At 41.8% G+C, this 12,701-nt stretch overlaps 1 protein-coding gene across 1 annotated transcript; it reads right to left on the bottom strand.

Moving 5' to 3' along the window:
• Positions 1 to 389: 389 nt before the first annotated feature.
• LOC117552840 (disks large-associated protein 1-like) lies at positions 390 to 2,578 on the bottom strand (the record flags this gene model as incomplete). Its single annotated transcript, XM_034226505.1, has 2 exons — positions 390 to 642; positions 2,401 to 2,578. Coding segments are annotated over 2 exons (431 nt in total), but the record flags the coding sequence as incomplete, so codon positions are not given.
• Between the last annotated feature and the right edge of the window lie 10,123 nt (positions 2,579 to 12,701).

Below are 12,701 nucleotides of genomic sequence, written 5' to 3'. Positions count from 1 at the left end.
GTGTCCCCTGGTCTCCCAGCTGTGCGCGTCACTCTTTAGTGTCCCCTGGTCTCCGTTGTGTTTTGAGCTTCTTCAGCGTTTGGTTTCTGTAGCTTTTAGTAAACGCTGCCATGTCTCCTCAAGTTGCTGAATGTTTTCTAAACGCTGCATGTGTTGTCAAGTTGCTGGAGATGTTTCTTCATGTGTACAGGAACATTAGTGTTTTTAGATTCTGAAGCTGCAGCTGTTTTTCTCTTATAGAAAGGCTTTAGGCCGTTGTCAGCCACTATAGGTACCTACATACTGCATAACATGTATTATACATACTTTCTATGCACACATATTAATTCATAATGCACCATGGATTATGCATGCTCACACATGTTCATCAGTACATGAGTCCCACCGACCTGTGCTGCTCTGGATGGTCCTGACGGTGGTGGTGGTGCGCGGGGGGGAGTTGGCGACGCCTCCTTTTCTTCCTCCTCCCTCCTCTTCCTCCTGCGAGCAGCCTTTCTCTATGGCACGGACGTAGCTGTGGCTCCTCATGCGAAAGCAGCCGGACATCGGCAGGTCCAGAGCGTCCACCGCCTGCGACTCCATCTCACTGAACACCGCCTCACACACCGCCTCGATCTGCCCGTTCACCTCCACCTCGCTCACCTGGGGACGAGGACACGCAAAGACACACAGTCCGTGCATGGGGAATATGAATAAAATGCACCCCAGCATTGTGCAAAACAACTAAAAAGGGACAATACATTACAGAAGCACTGATTAAAGCTTCAGTAGGCAGGAGTTTTAAGCACAAACACTTAAAATCTAATTGGGTGATCCACAAGAAGACGGTGTTCCAGAATAATATGAGACTGATTCACCGTATTATAATAAGTTCTGTTATTGGGATATTGATACCTCTCTGCTCACGGAGAAATAACAAATGCATGATTAGTGCATGATGTTTTGAACAAGATCCTCAAAAAACTATTTACCGAGAGAAGTTCTTCTGAATCAAATCTGACAAACAGAAACTAATATTTAGTCTTCTTTGGGTCATCATTTTTCCTTCAAACTGCCTCGTGAAGCTTTATGCCGTATATAAATGCATATAGTGGAAATAAGAGCGTCCAGGGAGTGCAGAGGGGGAGGAATCACGTTATGGGAAGAAGAGTGAAATACTAGTGCTGTTATTAGAGGTGAGAATTAGGAAGTGTCAAAGCTACGACTAGTGGGAGTTGGTATGCGACTCAAAGGAACTACCTGCACCGTGTCTCACGTAAAAATACAGATTGTGTTGTGAGGACATTCGATTCCTTCAAGTTGCCCTTGTCCAAAAACACAGAGCAGCCGAAGGAATGGGATGTTGCTTCGGGGAGTTAAGTGATTGGTTTGGGTGAGTGAAAGTGGAGAGGGGAACAGTGGGAGTATTTACTGCAGAGCTTGGAGTCAGTAAGGTTTGTGGACCTCGATGTTAACAGTCTGTTTTGTGTGTTACGTTCACACGTCAGATATGAGAGTGAGAGAGAGAGAGAGAGAGAGAGAACCTCATTCTTGTTCAGTGGCTCTGCTCCATGCCGGGAGTTGAAGGGCCGTCCCTCGGGTCCTTTATTCAGCAGATGAGGCAGAGTGTTTCCCCGGGGCTTTGGAGAGGAGTTCATATCCTCGTTACCCCGGGTGAAAAGGTAAGCTAAGCTCGCCTGTCACTCCAGATAACTTCTTAGAGTACGAAGCCTGGCTCAAAATCCAAAATGACTAACGTGTTATTTAGCAGAAGAGACCTCCACTGCAACTCTCACTACTTTTAAATCCAGGCTGCTTTTCATCGAACTATTCATATCTCACACTGCACTGTAACTTTTAATCTTTACTTTTAATGACTGATTTTAAATGCCATTTTCTTAATGTCTTTCATTTTTGTAAAGCACTTTGAATTGTGTTGAAAGCAGATATATAAATAAACTTGCCTTGCCTTGTCAAAAAAGGCTAATCATTTGGAAGCCAGGGTGACTGACAGGTGCCTGTGATTTGTCACCATATATCGTTTCTGAAGCTGCAACGGTTTCTCCTCATGAGAACGTGTTTGAGGCGACAGTAGTAACCAATCCAGATTCCACTTATTCACAGATTTCATATTTGGCTTTCATGTTAATTCTTGTTTTCCCGTCTCTTGCATAGCAGATGCAACACTGAGAGAGGCCTCACTGAGTGTGCCGCAGCAGAAGGAGCATGTTGGGGTAAATCCTGTAATTATCTGAATACGGCTGTAATCATCTGCGCTCCAGAAAACAGCACATATACACTAATTAGGAGATTTTGGTTTTGTTCATACTTATTTCAGGCTAAGGATTGGATTCACCCCCCCCCTGCACGACCTCGCTGGACATAACCATGGAGGTACAGGGGCCTCTGGGTGCCACTAACCTGGCTTATGGTGCTCATGGCTCTCATGTAGCTCTCGTTTCTCGAGCGAAATTTAGGCGAGGCCAGCAGCCCTGCCGGGTCCAAGCTGTCCAGACTCCTATTGATGGAAACCTCACTCACCGCCCGCAGGTAGCTGTGACTCCGGATCTGAAGCTTTGGCGAATGCTCCGTGGAAATCCTGCAGAAAGAGAGACAAGAAAATAATGTTAGAGGATATAATCTGCTTATTTGCACGTTGTAATTAGTGCATCTACTGTTTTTGCCATTTTCAACTCAATAATAGGTTTAAATTATGTGTAAATTAGGTCCTTTGACAAAAAAAAACATGTGGTTATGTGCAGGAATGACGTTCTCTCAGCAGGTAAAACTGAGATTGGGGTTATGATTTATACTATTAGCTTTATGAGCAGTAAAACTAGGACAAAAGTGGCACAAATGACAAGAATACAACTTAAAGAGTCCTCTCCTGATGATGTTCAGGTGTATATCAGTATGTAGTGTCTCTACTTTAAAGAGTCCTCTCCTGCTGATGTTCAGGTGTATATCAGTATGTAGTGTCTCTACTTTAAAGAGTCCTCCTCCTGCTGATGTTCAGGTGTATATCAGTATGTAGTGTCTCTACTTTAAAGAGTCCTCTCCTGCTGATGTTCAGGTGTATATCAGTATGTAGTGTCTCTACTTTAAAGAGTCCTCTCCTGCTGATGTTCAGGTGTATATCAGTATGTAGTGTCTCTACTTTAAAGAGTCCTCTCCTGCTGATGTTCAGGTGTATATCAGTATGTAGTGTCTCTACTTTAAAGAGTCCTCTCCTGCTGATGTTCAGGTGTATATCAGTGTGTAGTGTCTCTACTTTAAAGAGTCCTCTCCTGCTGATGTTCAGGTGTATATCAGTATGTAGTGTCTCTACTTTAAAGAGTCCTCTCCTGCTGATGTTCAGGTGTATATCAGTATGTAGTGTCCTCTACTTTAAAGAGTCCTCTCCTGCTGATGTTCAGGTGTATATCAGTATGTAGTAGTGTCTCTACTTTAAAGAGCCTCTCCTGCTGATGTTCAGGTGTATATCAGTATGTAGTGTCTCTACTTTAAAAGTCCTCTCCTGCTGATGTTCAGGTTGTATATCAGTATGTAGTGTCTCTACTTTAAAGAGTCCTCTCCTGCTGAATGTTCAGGTGTATATCAGTATGTAGTGTCTCTACTTTAAAGAGTCCTCTCCTGCTGATGTTCAGAGTGTATATCAGTATGTATGTCTCTACTTTAAAGAAGTCCTCTCCTGCCTGATGTTCAGGTGTATATCAGTATGTAGTGTCTCTACTTTAAAGAGTCCTCTCCTGCTGATGTTCAGGTGGTATATCAGTATGTAGTGTCTCTACTTTAAAGAGTCCTTCCTGCTGATGTTCAGGTGTATATCAGTATGTGTGTCTCTAGCTTTAAAGAGTCCTCTCCTGCTGATGTCAGGTGATATCTCAGTATGTAGTGTCTCTACTTTAAAGAGTCCTCTCCTGCTGATGTTCAGGTGTATATCAGTATGTAGTGTCTCTACTTTAAAGAGTCCTCTCCTGCTGATGTTCAGGTGTATATCAGTATGTAGTGTCTCTACTTTAAAGAGTCCTCTCCTGCTGATGTTCAGGTGTATATCAGTATGTAGTGTCTCTACTTTAAAGAGTCCTCTCCTGATGATGTTCAGGTGTATATCAGTATGTAGTGTCTCTACTTTAAAGAGTCCTCTCCTGATGATGTTCAGGTGTATATCAGTATGTAGGTGTCTCTACTTTAAAGAGTCCTCTCCTGCTGATGTTCAGGTGTATATCAGTATGTAGTGTCTCTACTTAAAGAGTCCCTCTCCTGCGATGTTCAGGTTGTGTATCAGTATGTAGTGTCTCTACTTTAAAGAGTCCTCTCCTGTGATGTTCAGGTGTATATCAGTATGTAGTGTCTATACTTTAAAGAGTCCTCTCCTGCTGATGTTCAGGTTGCATATCAGTATGTAGTGTGTCTCTACTTTAAAGAGTCCCTCTCCTGCTGATGTTCAGGTGTATATCAGTATGTAGTTTCTCTACATGTCTCCATGCTTTAATGTTCAAAAAGCTCTTTATCTTTTCTCATTACCGCCCTTGTGTTGCAGCACCTCTTTTTCACAAATACCCATAAACACACTATAGGAAAGGGAAACAAACCCAAAAAAGCATAATAGGAGCTTTTTTAAAACAGAAATAAGGAGCTCCCACAGAGCAAGGTAGGGGCGGAGAAGTGGAAACAAGAGAGATTACGTGATAAAAAGAGAGTGAGAGAAGGTATTTGTAAAGTACTTGGCAGTGTGTGTGAACCCGAAGATACGGATCAATTGCTCGAGGAGACACCGTTATCTAATCAACAAGCGCAGGAGTGTTGAGAAACAGCAGCAGTAGCTTAGGCAGTCTGTCCTTGAGGCACCTTGTAAGCAAGTTCTCACACACTATAAAGGAAGCATACATGTGTGAGAACAGGGGGGGGGGATTGTGTGTGTGAGGTGTATATATCTAACATCTTCCACATGAAAACACACACACACACACACACACACACACACACACACACACACACAGAAGATGAATAGGTGTCTCATTATCTCTCACCTGCCTCCAATCTGAGTGCTCAGCATGCTATGTAAGTGTGTGTGTGTGTGTGTGTGTGTGTGTGTGTGTGTGTGTGTGTGTGTGTGTGTGTGGGGGTTATGTAACAGTTGGATGCCTGCTAAACAATTCATTAATCAGGGGAAATTAAACCTAAAAAGCTGAATTACTTTCCTCCTAATGAACATCGTGGCCTAGTAAACCGACACCCAGAAAACAAGACAGATTAAAAGCCTGCTCTCAAAATTCAATATCTCTGGGTCTTACTTTCACTAGTCAGTATATTAAAAGTCACACACACACACACACACACACACACACACACACACACACACACACACCACACACCACACACACACACACCACACACACACACACACACACACACACACACACACACACACACACGCACAACTCATAACTTTCTGCCTTCAGGTCAGGACTGCTTTAATTATGTATTCCCGCCCTAAAATAGAGTGTGGTTAGCGCAGCGAGACAAACTAGATTACTCATTCTTGGATGGAAGAATGGAGCGGAGAAAGACAGAGCACTGGAAGGACAGATTGAGATGGGAATAAAGGAAGTGATTTGGGAAGTTTCTAATATTAAAATGCACCCCCTTGTAGTTCTCGAGGCTTTTTATATTGAGCAGAATCTACAGAAAGATTCTGTATCGAAGCTTTCAGGGGTTAATAGTTATTTGTTTTAGCAACCAATTCCTCTATTGTAATATCAGGTTTCCTATCCAAGTGGTCCATTGTAAACACAACATGGATATGTATTACAGGGTTTAGTTGAATTCTCCATTCTGATTGGTCAATTTGGATATTCACAAGGTCTGCTTTTTTGCTTTGGAGGATATAGGGACTAGGTGAAGTCATATCAATCCGCAGAAAGAAGTCCGGTCAATTTAACGTCAACTATGGCAAAAAAAACAACAACAGAAGAATAGAGACAGGAAGTAAACACTAAAGGGAACAGCAGAAGAAGACAGACAGGAAGTAAACATTAAATGGAACAGCAGAAGAAGACAGAGAGGAAGTAAACATTAAATGGAACAGCAGAAGAAGACAGAGAGGAAGTAAACACTAAAGGGAACAGCAGAAGAAGACAGACAGGAAGTAAACACTAAAGGGAACAGCAGAAGAAGACAGAGAGGAAGTAAACACTAAAGGGAACAACAGAAGACAGGAAGTAAACACTAAAGGGAACAACAGAGGAAGACAGACAGGAAGTAAACACTAAAGGGAACAGCAGAAGAAGACAGACAGGAAGTAAACATTAAATGGAACAGCAGAAGAAGACAGACAGGAAGTAAACACTTAAGGGAACATCAAAAGAAGACAGAGAGGAAGTAAACATTAAATGGAACAGCAGAAGAAGACAGAGAGGAAGTAAACACTAAAGGGAACAGTAGAAGAAGACAGACAGGAAGTAAACACTAAAGGGAACAACAGAAGAAGACCGACAGGAAGTAAACACTAAAGGGAACAGCAGAAGAAGACAGAGAGGAAGTAAACACTAAAGGAAACAACAGAAGACAGGAAGTAAACACTAAAGGGAACAACAGAGGAAGACAGACAGGAAGTAAACACTAAAGGGAACAGCAGAAGAAGACAGACAGGAAGTAAACACTAAAGGGGACAGTAGAAGAAGATGGACAGGAAGTAAACACTAAAGGGAACAGCAGAAGAAGACAGACCAGAAGTAAACACTAAAGGGAACAGTAGAAGAAGACAGACAGGAAGGTAAACACTAAAGGGAACAGCAGAAGAAGACAGACAGGAAGTAAACACTAAAGGGAACAACAGAAGAAGACCGACGGGAAGGTAAACACTAAAGGGAACAGCAGAAGAAGACATACAGGAAGTAAACACTAAAGGGAACAGCAGAAGAAGACAGACAGGAAGTAAACACTAAAGGGAACAGCAGAAGAAGACAGAGAGGAAGTAAACACTAAAGGGAACCGCAGAAGAAGATGGACAGGAAGTAAACACTTAAGGGAACAGCAGAAGAAGACAGACAGGAAGTAAACACTAACGGGAACAACAGAAGACAAGAAGTAAACACTAAAGGGAACAGCAGAAGAAGACAGACAGGAAGTAAACACTAACGGGAACAACAGAAGACAGGAAGTAAACACTAAAGGGAACAACAGAAGAAGACAGACAGGAAGTAAACACTAATGGGAACAACAGAAGACAGGAAGTAAACACTAAAGGGAACAGCAGAAGAAGATAGATAGGAAGTAAACACTAAAGGGAACAGTAGAAGAAGACAGACAGGAAGTAAACAGTAAAGGGAACAGCAGAAGAAGACACATTTTCTTCCTCGTGCTCTCTACACTTATAGGTCAACTGAGGAAATGAAAAGGTACATCTGTACATTTGAGCCCTCAGCGATCTCTTTGAATCCGCCACATGCTTCCTGTAGTCTGTGACATATCAAGTGAAGCAGGAATCTACCCGCTCTATTATCTCCATTCACATCTCCTCCTGATTTCCCAGCGGTCTGATTATCGGCAGCAGCAATTACGTCTTTTGTGGGAACTTGAATGGCAGCACTCGCTTGTAATCAGCATCACCTAAAGGGGGGGGGAGTTCTGTGTGTCCCAGGGTCTGAGGAACAAGTGACATTAATGAATACATGTTCCTCTCCGTCATCAGGGATCGGTGGTAAAGCCCTCGGTTGATTTAAACTGCGATACTTCCCGTAATCCTGGATCTTGAGAAATGGCTGCCGTGTCTTTGGCTCCTCTCCAAATATGACTTTTCGTCGTGTGCTTTTAACCTTGTCCGTCTTGCACTATTTCCATTCTATTGTATTTGTATTTACTTGTTATATTTGATCTGTAAATAAAGGTATTCTGATTCTCTCACACGCATTTTATTGTTCTCTTTTATCCTTTCGCCTTTATCTAGTCATCTTTCATCCTTTCTTTATAACTAATGCTGTTGATGTGTTGTGATTTTAAAAAGGTGTTATCATCTGGCCGGGGACAACAGCTGGAAATGAGCAATGTTGGCTAAAGCTGCAACATTTACTATTTTTTGTTATGCAATACACCAAGGGTGTCAAACTCAAGGCCCGGGGGCCAAATCCGGCCCGCCACTTCATTTGATGTGGCCCACAAGAGCTTGCAAAGAATATAATACGTTTATTATAAGGTCACGTGCCGCTTTAGAGGAGCACCATAAACTACATGTCCCACAATGCATCTCATTTTGTGAGTTGCGCACAGAAGAGACTTGCAATTACTAGACTTATGCTTTCAGGCGTAGTTAATTATGAAGTTATTACCATATCCGATAATAATCCAATGCAGAGGAAATATTGTAAAATAATACATTATTTTATATAATATATATATTTATCTATGTATATTTATATAGTCTTAAAGTTACCACCGGCCCTTTGAGTTCAACCATAATTCTAATGTGGCCCGAGATGAAATTGAGTTTGACACCCCTGCTATACACAAATACACTAAACTAAAGTCTCTCACCGTGCTAAGTAGGGATGGGTATCGTTAAGGTTTTATCGATACCGCTTATCGATCCGGTCTTTTAACGGTACTCTTATCGGTTCTTTTGGAGAGAACAATAAGGTAAACTAACTAAACAAATTGTGAACAAAACTAACATTGCTTTTTATTTAAATTAAATAAATAATATTTCACATCAAAAGAAACAACAGTGTTTTAACAAATCGTATTAAATAATCTGAAGACAGAACTGTAAACAATAGCTGAAACTTTAACTAACTAAATAACTCAGTTACCTCTAATCATTAACCCATGTTTGTATCACAGGGTTTCCCACACATAGACTATACTTTGGCGGGCCGCCCAGGTATATTAACGGCCGCCCAAGTATATTTCGCGACCCATTTATTTATTTATTTTTTTTTATAATTTTTTTTTGTATTTTTTTTTTTTATTCGTCCGTGACCACGACGCCATCTGCGATCGATTAACTTGTGGACAATGATCCCTCGCTCCCTTGCTCTGATCTCGCCTCGTTAAGTGGCCTGCCTCACACAGGGTGACTGGCTGAGTGTCTACATGATGTGGCCTGCCAACATGGCCACTGTCATAGAGATCATAAATCAAAGCCCTTGATTGGTCTCTGTGTGTCATTCAAGCTCGGGATAACCTCAGCTCAGGTGAGGTAAAGGACTCTCTGAGTGTTTAGATAGTTAACTTAGTTTAAGTTCTCAGTGGGTCTCAAACAGTGTGGTCACCATTTATGTAAACACATATTTCCATTTGAGAGGGTAGTGATTGGTCTAATGGATAGTGAGGTGGGCTGAAGATCGGAAGGCTGTGAGTTCAAATCCCGCCAGGAACACCACCACTAGTGTGCCCTTGAGTGCCATCTTTACGCAAAATGATTATACAAAATGAAAACTTTTGTTTTTGTTTTTTTGAGCTTTGAGTGTTACTGACCTGAGATGTTTTTATTACATGAATTAAGGTGACTGAGGCTTTTTAACATATACTTTTCAGTGTCCCACATTTTGCACAGAACTGTCCCACATTAGGAAAAGCAGATTGTCTGAGACAACTTGGCACTAAGAGTACTTATATGTCTACCATTTCTTTTATGAGTGTAATATCTGCATTTTCTCTTTTGGTTTGATTAGGACACATCCTGGGGATTTCAGAATGGTACTTGATGTTGATTTATTGTATCGGCTTCATATCGCAAAATATTCCCGAAGTCTGAAATGCAAAACATGTCCCACATTAGGGCAATTCACCCTATATCTTGTCTCCAGTACCGATAAAAAGACCGATAACGTCGGAGCTTAACGGTACCACGGTCTTTAATAACTCAGCCCCGTGCTAATAGGAAATGTGTTTTATTTGTTCTATGTCCTATATATTCATGTTGCATTGTTGGACGAGCATGTGACTTCAGATTTCCATTGACATATCTACACTGAATGTACAAATGACAATAAAAGCCTTGAATGCTTGAATCTGGATCTGTTTTCTCCATCATTTCCCCCTTGATTGCTTCACCTCATCTTTCCTGTCACTCAGATCCGTTTTATCCTCAGTGTTCTCCGTCCCTATCCTCCACTTCCTTTCTCCTCTTCCTCCCCTTCTCTTCGTCATCGCCTCAATAAAAGCCTTTAAAGTGATGACTGTGATTCGAGGGAGGGAAGGACAGAAAAAGACAAAGATGTGATTACGGCAAACCCATTATTCAGGATGTCTGTTCTCGCTGAGACGTAAAAAGAAACATGATAAAATCTGGGCCAGGAATAAATGAATTTGCCGCAAAAATAAATTGTTTCGGGAACAAGAAAGGATGTCATTTTCTCCTGAGCTTGTTTGTCTGCCAGGAATACATCCCAGCCATTTAAATGCATGCTTTATCTGTGCGCGGTGTTTTAATAAGGAGGGAGGTTAGCAGTGGGTGAGAGTAAACACATCTTCTGAGGAGCAATCGTCCACTTGGCAAGGTCACAGGATGGACTCGGAAACATATGGATGAACAAAGCTGAATATTAAAGCCTCTTTCCTGTAAGGTGTTATATAGGCTTGTTTAAAGCATGGAAACATGTCAACGTAAAGGCACTAAATACAAATATCAACCTGAAAATGAGCAGAATATGACCCCTTTAAGTAGTATGACATAAGATGACTTGAACCAACTTAAAGGTGGGGTAGGTAAGTTGGAGAAACCGGCTCTAGATACACTTGTTGTTATATTCCATGGAATGCTCTTAACATCCTGATAGCAATGAATATCTGAAGTGCTTTGAAGCCGTGGTTCTGTAAAAAGCACGACCAATCATCTGAGCCGGCTAAAGTAACTGGATGGCCTACCTGCCTGTCAGCCTTCCATCGGGGCACAAACTTATCTCGTGCCCTCATTGGTCATGTGCGCGTTCGTGTGTTGGAGGAGGGGCTCTGTGAGGAAGTGGCAGATTTTCTTCGGTTGTGTATTTTCAAATTCTAGCGCACTCGAGCTGGTTTCTGAAACTTACCTACCCCACCTTTAAGTATATTTGTATTTTTTGAAGGAATATCCTATTACATTTGGGTAAGGAAGAATTTATAGTAAATTAATTGGAAGTTCTGTTTCTTAAATCTTATTTTTATTATCAGATTCTTTTTCTTACATTTTTGAAATTAGTAATACTAACATTGTACTGAAAAAAGGGTGTTGCTGAGTGCTTCAACATAGCCACATAAAAACAATTATACAGGTTAAAAGAAACAATTGTCCTGTCTTAACTTGCAGTATTCATCATTTAATAATAATAATAATAATGCATTCAATTTTTTATTAGAGCGGTTTTACAGGTGCTCAAAGTGCTTTACAATTACACATTACACATATTAGACATGTAAATGTCATTACTGTGGACATTACCCACAGGAGCAAATGCGGGTAGAGTGTCTTGCCCAAGGACGCAGTGGCGGCCGAGGCGGGTTTCGAACTGGAGTTCACCAACGCCCCTTGATCTGATGATCAACGCTCTAATGACTGCGCCAAAAACGCAAAACCGTTTTTCTGCAGTTATGGATTATTATGGAAATTTAAGGTGTGCTCACTTTTGGTTTTACTTTGAAATAATACTTTACAACATCAGGAAGATACGTCCCCAGCTGACCCAGAAAGCGACGCAGGTTCTGGTCCAGGCTCTCGTCATCTCACGCCTAGACTACTGTAACTCCCTCCTGGCTGGTCTACCTGCATGTGCCATCCGACCTCTGCAGCTCACCCAGAATGCAGCGGCTCGTCTGGTCTTCAACCTTCCTAAATTCTCCCACACCACTCCGCTCCTCCACTGCCTTCACTGGCTTCCAGTAACTGCTAGAATCCACTTCAAGACACTGGTACTTGCTTACCATGCTGCGAATGGATCTGGCCCTTCCTACATCCAGGACATGGTTAAACCGTACACCCCAGCGCGTGCACTACGCTCTGCATCAGCCAAACGACTCGTTGCGCCCTCGCTGCGAGGGGACCCAAGTTCCCATCGGCAGAAACACGTGGGTTTGCTGTCCTGGCTCCAAGATGGTGGAATGAGCTCCCCATTGACATCAGGACAGCAGATAGCTTGCACACCTTCCGGCGCAGACTGAAAACTCATCTCTTTCGACTCCACTTCGAGCGATAGAACTATTAACAAAGCACTTATATACTAATAAAGGGGTGGCTTATCTAAAGCCAGTTGAGTAGCACTTGAAATGTTTTTGCTCTATGAAGCCTGATGTACTTATATGATTCTGTTTTCTTCAAGTTTGTATTTTGTTGGTCGAACGCACTTATTGTAAGTCGCTTTGGATAAAAGCGTCAGCTAAATGCAATGTAATGTAATGTAAAATAAAGTGATAGAAATGAGATAAAACTTGCAAAGTAGAAGAAATCCGAATGGTCCTTTACTTCATCCACATGTTTTTCCACTATTTTTATTGCTAGACACAAACTGTCTTACTATGATATTAACTCATTACAAAAAAACAACAACAATATTTTCCATCTTAATGAAACACTGGAGAAATTGGGGACTCGAGTGTTATGTATCAGCATGGGGCTGATAAGCTGTGTAATATACAGAGAAGAGAGGAACACCAGTGGGGGGTCACACACACACACACACACACACACACACACACACACACACACACCAACATACACCAACACACACACACACACACACCACACACAC

This window comes from Gymnodraco acuticeps, unplaced genomic scaffold (genome assembly GCF_902827175.1).
Source record: "Gymnodraco acuticeps unplaced genomic scaffold, fGymAcu1.1, whole genome shotgun sequence".
NCBI classification, from domain to species: Eukaryota; Metazoa; Chordata; class Actinopteri; order Perciformes; family Bathydraconidae; genus Gymnodraco; species Gymnodraco acuticeps.
Note: the sequence above shows the minus strand (reverse complement) of the source record. Positions and strands in the feature narration are given on the sequence as shown.